At 35.5% G+C, this 7,437-nt stretch overlaps 1 protein-coding gene across 2 annotated transcripts; it reads right to left on the reverse strand.

The window, feature by feature from the left end:
• Nucleotides 1–6,969, reverse strand: LOC113283135 (phosphate transporter PHO1-like). 2 transcript variants are annotated; one of them, XM_026532294.1, is made up of 14 exons: nt 6,594–6,969; nt 5,960–6,040; nt 5,604–5,841; nt 4,476–4,837; nt 4,312–4,383; nt 3,440–3,569; nt 2,274–2,394; nt 1,790–2,039; nt 1,592–1,696; nt 1,456–1,500; nt 1,215–1,367; nt 819–1,097; nt 600–742; nt 1–495 (listed from the first exon to the last, which is right to left on the reverse strand). In XM_026532294.1, exons 1-14 carry the CDS (start codon nt 6,864–6,866, stop codon nt 405–407), a joined length of 2,343 nt encoding a protein of 780 aa, XP_026388079.1. In that variant the 5' UTR covers nt 6,867–6,969; the 3' UTR covers nt 1–404. The 2 variants fall into 2 exon arrangements, with proteins under 2 accessions (XP_026388079.1, XP_026388080.1); XM_026532295.1 differs by having other exon boundaries at nt 6,574–6,711.
• Nucleotides 6,970–7,437: the final 468 nt, after the last annotated feature.

Consider the following 7,437-nt stretch of genomic DNA (forward strand, 5'->3'; position numbering starts at 1 on the left):
TTCGCACTCAAAAACTCAGCATCCATAAGCTTTTTCTGGGTTTGAATTGGACAGTACATGGCAACATTATAGATAGGAAGTTTCATAGGAACAAAGCAAGATAACAATTTGACTTTGTAAAGGAATATTAATGACATTGAATCAGCTTGAGCATAAATTATAGTCATAGTTTGTTGATTTATTGTACAAAAGAGTTTTAATATTTTGTCTACCTTTGCCCACCATTCAAATTAGTATATGAAAACCTTTCACGATCCACTTCAGACCAAAACTTCTCGCGGACTAACTCAATGAGGTCTAGTTAATCCTTCAGTAGTCTGTTCGAGCAGTAGCACTTGCAACACGTCTTGGTTTGCTTCATTCCATTGCTCGGGATTCTGTACAAGTTCTAGGCCAAGCGATTTTCAGTCATCGCTGTCTATGCCACGGAATGGTAAGGGAACTGATTTTACTGCTCTGAACTTTCCTACATTGTTCAAGTGTTCATTCTCCAACCTGTTTAAACATTCATGCACGGATTACTCTAAAGAAAATAAACTGGAAATTTTCTCAACCATCAGTTGTGTTTCCAATAATTACTGACACGAAAAGAGCAATACCTGTAATAGTTCCAGTGCCCGCGTCGGATAATTTCTAGTGAAGCCAAGAAGAAGTCTAGTACTTGAGACTCCATGAACCCTGTTGGAGAGCTAATACGCGTGACGCTTTCTATCCAAACCAATCTTAGCAGCACATTGATAAACTGTAATTCACATTTCATTATTAGTGACCCGGCAGCAAATTAAATTGTTTAAGATGAAAGGGTCCAGGAAACTTACGATTGATATGTAGTAAATGTTCTTGCTCTTCAAAATCAAATCGTCTCTCAACCAACGGTTTTTGGAATTTCGGTTAAGAATACCCCAATCTTTAACGAAATCCCAGTACAATTGATAAACTGTTGCTATTGATGAAGTGAGTACAACCATGAACATCCATAAGTTATCGTGTTGCCGAGCAAATGTTAGTCTTGCACCGGCAGCAACCATGGCTGAGACGTATTTCCCCAAGTTAGCCAAATGAGCAACATCGCCCTCATCGAACCATCTTCTTGCACACTTGAAAATCATATTCAAAGACATTATCTTAGTTCACATTTATGAAATTTGTTTCTGTTTTCACACTAGATGATGCTAATTGTGTATATTAAAAAGGGTTTGAAAACAAGTGTAAACCTGCATAGCTCGCCAGTAATATGGCGCAAATGAGATCACATATGCGAGTTCTCTGTATAGCTTGCTCTGGTTGCAGATCTCATATTGGTGCGTTTTGAAACTTTTTGCTAGAAAATAGCATGCTGTAGTCTCCATGTGTCTAAGCAGTGGAATCTGAAAAGTTGAAGAAAAAAACAGCAACAGTGTTTATATCTAGAATCAAGTAATATGGAGCCGCATATGCGTAAGGGTCGACGTTTACCTGGCTACAGAGCTGGTCAGCCATGAAGAAATCTACCATCAAAACCTACAGATACACCATATAAACTGCCAAATTAACATTGCTTGTACAGATAATATGCACGGATACAAAAACTAGGAGCGAATTTTGCGCGTACCTTATAAAATGGAGAGAAGACAATGTTGCGGATCACCCTAATGAAGCAATAACGAGTTGATCGGTAGAAAATGTTGAATGGGAAAATGAGCAATGCAATGAAACACTGGAACAAAATAACCAAAACATGTTTAGAACAATGTTGCAAGAAAATTAGAACCACAAAATTCAAATTTGTCTAAAACAATAAGTTACGTACCAGAAGGAGAACTCCAGGAATGGCGTCGACATAAGTTGGTGCAACATGGCTTGACCTCAAGATAAGGTGGATAACCATTGCACCGACCACCGCTGACATGAAAGATGCACACATCAAGAAGGCATCTCTGTACTTGAGAGTCGTACTCGGCGAGAACTCAAATATGAAGGAGTAGTTGATTCGAGTGCTACTCCACATGAATATGTTGCAGCCGTACATAAACAAGTGGAGACTGAGGAAAGCAAACATGCTACATCACGTCCAATAAAAACATATTATTAGTACAAACGTATTACCAAAAGGGAATTCATGGGTTGTAAATCTGTCATGTCGGTGTCGCGGCACAGCAAGCAAACAAGAAGATATTTTCTATTTGCAAGCCAAACCATTGTGGATTAGGAGTCGGCACAAAAAAGCCTAATATCTCATCTTGTGTAATGCGTGGTGGGTTCCATGTAGCATTAGGGGTCTAAAAATTCTATACCTGAAAACAGGGTAAACAGTCTCCAGATATCCAGGTTCAGTTCCAGACTTAAAGATGTTTGACATGTGTGCCAGGATTGCGTATACACTAAATAAGGCTACGAAACTGCCTGTGAACAGTCCTGCAACAACCAAACAACAAAAGATATTTCATCAGCGAACAAAACCAAGCTGACTCATGACGCAAAGAGATCTTCCAACAACAACAACAAAAAAACAGAACAAAAATGTGATATAAAGAAGGAAGACCTATAAAGAACACACTTTATATCTCTAGCTAGCAGCAAAAATAACTTTTCCTTTTCCTTTGTTTTTTTTGCCAAAAAATTAAGTGCTAGACAACTAATTCATGAATGGAGCAAATGCTGGTATATACAGTTCTGACCGGGTGCAATCCAAACGAAATGAACGATCAAAAATATGTTAGGTAGCCATAAACAAAGCCGAGGCACCAAAGTAGCGTGTTTTTTTTTGGATCAACTTACGGTCTGGGTGTTTGATTTTGCAAAATGATCAACTTACGGTCTGGATCTTGGACTTGTTGTTACAATAAAGACCAACAGTTAGCAGGGGAAAGAAAACATGTAACTTGTCATATCCTTCACGTCATATGCCAATACAAGAACGTATCCCCGTTACTACGCATCACTGCTATAAATGGTCACGTTTCAAACCCGTTTCACTTGTCATAAGTACCATTTTATTGTGGTAATCTATTCTAGTGGGTCTATTATGATATCTCGTAAGGATTTTTGTCTCTGCTTTTTTACTTTGTTCAATTTAAGTTCAAACAAAGACGATTAGGTTGTGCTTCCTTTTATTGTGAAGCAAAAGTGAAACGAATCAGACATGCTTGTTTCTTGGTTCTTAATAATTCAAAGGCTAAATCCACACGCATTAACTTAGCACGGATCATTGCGCCGCGTATTTGCTGGTTGCCATGATCATGGTATTACTTTCTCAGTTGTCATTTCATTTTTTTCATACTATCGCACCATCTGTGCGTACTCTCCGTTGATAACTATTTTAACAGAACTAATATTCTTTAAAAGAATGTGCACAAAATTGAATTCAGTAAAACTGTCCCAGGCCGTGATTTTCTTGCAGGGCATCAAGAATTATTTGTAAAAGAAAGCATAGGAACAAAGTTTTAAGTCACGTACGTACCTACTAAAAAGGTGATCATATGAGAGGCTTTATTCTCTCGGGGTCTTAAGAATTTCATTGCCTTTTTCCTGTCATCGTTAGCAAAGTGCTTTGTGAAGATGGACTCCACTTCATCGCCCAATCTTACCATCTTCATTAAAATAAAAATAAAAAGATGCAAGTACAAAGTTAAGTCAAGCAATGCACAGTGGATTCTATTCGAACGATTTTAGCTGCTGATATCATCGTGTGTCCATTGAAAACACTCGAAAGCTAAAGTTTTCATTGACTCATGATTCCATATTGTACATTTTAAAATTTTATTATTAAATATTTCAATGCTTCAACATATAGACTGGTTACAAAACAACATGACCCCAGATAAATCACCAGTTATATTGCATATATCGAATATGCTGCACGGATCGAATAAAAATCTTATCTTCTTGTATAGACTGTAAGAACTTTTGGAAACGATTTTAAACTTAGACTGTAAATGTCATCCTACGGTGGGTTCTCAGATAAAAAAGATATCACGTCATCACATAATTTTCCAGAAAATATGATTTAAGGTTTTTCTTATGAGTTTTCTTAGAATCGACGTTAACCTACAACCAAATACTAAGATAACCAACATATTTACTATTATATGAACTCTGGAGTTTGGCTTATAAGTCACTTCTGACATATTCTAAACAAACGATTATGTCACCTGGATTATTCCTCGTACATATATTTGGTTGGTTACAGTTTAAAGAAGTACCAACCCTGGAATTTTAGGTGCACACGAATTCCATATGGGGTACGTTATATGAAGGCGAATAAGAATAAGTTCAAGGAATATGCTAAATCATGAAAAACAGTTTAGCAGAATATTATTCTGCCCACCATACCTTGTCGGAACTAATGAAGTGAGATCTCTTCACTGCTCTCAGATAACTACTTGATGCTCTTTCATTTGCCACCTGCAATATCCAAAATAAAAAATAAAAACCAAAAATATTTTCATGATATTTATCCGATTTTGCATTGATTACAAAAAAAAAAAAAAAATTACCTTGTCGAATTTCTTCAGTATCTTGACAAAGGCCACCATATTCAACGAGCTATAAGTTTTGAGTAAACCAAGTCCCCTGTAGAGTTCAACAAAAGCTCCTCTAATCATCTTTTCAGCACATTGGATTTTCTTTCTGTTAACGGAGTCCCCATGGCCTTCTTTCTTAGGGTTATTTACTAAATCTTCCCATAGCTTTGTTGTCACAGCTGATATTGTACGTGTTGGGTTCGTTGCTGGAATATCAATTCTTAACCCACTTCTCGTCTTCTTTGTTTTCGTTCTAGTCCCGCCGGTAAAATTATTCACTCCATTTTTTCGATCTTCGTTTGTCGGAGAAGTCTCATCCATTTCGGTTCCGCTCTCTGCATTACACCGGAAAATTGGTCAAATTATGTACATGCAGATGTAGTTATCAATAATAAATTTGCAGTATTTGTTGTCAGCAGTTGTAATGGCCGCGACAAAATCCAAATGACAAGACTTTTTTTTGGCAATTTAATTTGCGCAAGGCACGGCAAATGGCAATAAATGTATACTACTTGCGTAATATTTTCTAGCTACTTCATTAAATTCCGAAATTCTAACTAAATTTTGCATAAAAATATCATGACGAGAAGGAACTCAGGAAAGCAAAAACAATGTGTAAAAACCAAGTAGATTTTAAATCATTTTATTATGTTAAATTATGTCATCATCTTAAGGCTTAAGATATGCCAACTTTTCTAATATGAATAATTGCAAAATGTGGAAAAGAAAATGTAATTTTAGTTTTGATGTATATGTTCAACGAGATTGTATGATCTGTAGTGAAAACAACTTTCACCAAAATATAAAAGTATATATATCTAAACTTTAAAAAGATGTACTGAAAGAAAAATTTGTTCATTCTGGAATCTGAACCTAGCTAGATTCATTAAAGCTTGATAGTAGACAAAACACTAACTAAGAAAATGAAGCTCAAGTTGATATAAAAGATGGAAGTACATGCAATAACAACAAGGTTAATAATAATAAGAATATACTAAAAAGGACTTACACCGTCCTACAGTGATATCAGCTACCAACTCGATTATATAATATTTTTATTCATTGTCAAAAAAGAAGGAAAAAATTGTAAAATGTACGTACCAGAATAATCTGAAGCACTTCTAACTGATGAAGAATTTGATCGAGGAAGACTTCCACTTTCCAGTCTTAATAAATGATTTTTCCTGCGTCTTTCACTTAGAATTTGTTTGAGATCAAGAAGAGTTTCCAGTTGTTTGTTGAGAGCCTCTCCTCTTTCTAGAAATTCTTTTTCTTTGATTTTGTAGAACTGATTCACTTTGTTTAATTCTTCGTCTAGTCTCTCGAAAAATTCTTTTACCTTCAATTTCAAACCATCAAAAATATCCAGTTTAAATACTTTTGGAAAAATACTCTTTTACTTATATAAATTTTCTCATTAACCATTTTTAAAAAATAAATAAAATATCATTAATTACCTCATCTTCTTCAGAAAATAAGTGAAGTAGCACCGTTTGGTAGACAGATTCTTCGTCTCCTTCTCCATTTTTGTTTCTGACCTACAAGAAATTAAGCATAAATTAATTTAAATTCTAAATTTAACTAATTATCATTTATTTTTCATTTTTGATATTGTTTTTGAAAAGTAGTGTGGGTTCTCTCTTTTCCCACTCACGATAGTTTCGTGATAGAAACACCCAACGGTTTCATTGCTTTTCGTGTCACCCTCCAATCTCTATATCGGTTTACACCAACCAAAATGAACCATAACTTTAGCGTGCCGGAAACTAACACATGCATCTGCTATTTCCGTTAACTTTTCACGTAAAATCATTGCTAAAACGAAACAGACACACTACTTTATTTTCCGGTGAAGATGAAAATTTCCCGCTACGTAACAGAAATATAATGCAAAAATTCGTAAATGACGTTAACAAGGATCGCATGTAAAGGATGCAGACAAAAATTAGATATCTCGAACAGAAAATATGATGCAACAAAGATGAAGTGTTTTCAGGTGAAGAAAGTCATCTCGACCTAATTTAAGCAAAACCCAGAAAACACAAACGATAATTTAATCTGTAAACCGAACCTGGATCATCATAATGCTACCTGAATTATCATCTCTCTTTGATCAGTAGAAGAATTCTGAAATTTAGCTGATAATTTCTTGAAAACATAACGAACAGGATCGAAAATAGAAAACCCGTATTGAGGAGGATCATCTTCTTGATTATGAAGATGAAGAAGATGGGTTTGATCAGAAATGGGTTTTTTAGAAAGCCTAACTTTCTTCACATATTTCTTTAACTGGCAGTAGTTTACGAACGCATCCTTCCACTCTGGTATTAATTGAGCTTCAAGCTCTTTCGAGAACTTCACCATCACCACCACCACCAAGATTAATTCAATCGATGAGAAGATGAAGAATGAGAACCAGAGTGATGATGAACTGGAATGGAAGTTCACAGAGGTGGTCTAGGGGACTAAGTTTGGTTTTTATTTATAGTGCTCGAAAGGAAAAAAAAGCGTTTCCAATGGGAAAAAGAAAGCAAAGAAGGGTTTTTGTTTTTATTACTAAAAAAAGTTATGATTAAACAAATACCTGGGACTAGGACTAGCTTAATATCATTGATTTAATGGGTAAGTAGGGCTAAATAATTAATTAGTTAGTTTGTTTTAGCCAATGCAATGCTAAAGTGAGTTGAAGTGGAGAAAAGATTAAAGATTGAGTGTTATAAGTAAGCGTGTTTTTCTTTCTCACTAGTCTCTCGTACAATAGACACTAGCTATCGCCCAATCGTCTGTGACTCATGACCCTAATCGTTTGTGACTCATGCTTCACTCACTCATTCAATATCTGGCCTTTCTTAAACTAGGTCTTATGGCATACATTCACCGGGTTCACACTACTACATTAGATTTTAGGAAACACTAATTCTTGTGGTTGGGTATG

This window comes from Papaver somniferum, chromosome 5, assembly GCF_003573695.1.
Source record: "Papaver somniferum cultivar HN1 chromosome 5, ASM357369v1, whole genome shotgun sequence".
Lineage (NCBI taxonomy): Eukaryota > Viridiplantae > Streptophyta > Magnoliopsida > Ranunculales > Papaveraceae > Papaver > Papaver somniferum.

What these genes read in the sequence shown, in the direction of transcription:
- LOC113283135 (XM_026532294.1), bottom strand. Translation starts at nt 6,866, where the DNA reads ATGGTGAAGTTCTCGAAAGAGCTTGAAGCTCAATTAATACCAGAGTGG. An exon ending in CTGACCAGCTCTGTAGCCAG is followed by an intron (nt 1,368 to 1,455) that starts GTAAACGTCGAC and finishes TCAACTTTTCAG; the next exon opens with ATTCCACTGCTTAGACACAT. An exon ending in ATTACTGGCGAGCTATGCAG is followed by an intron (nt 1,098 to 1,214) that starts GTTTACACTTGT and finishes ATGATTTTCAAG; the next exon opens with TGTGCAAGAAGATGGTTCGA.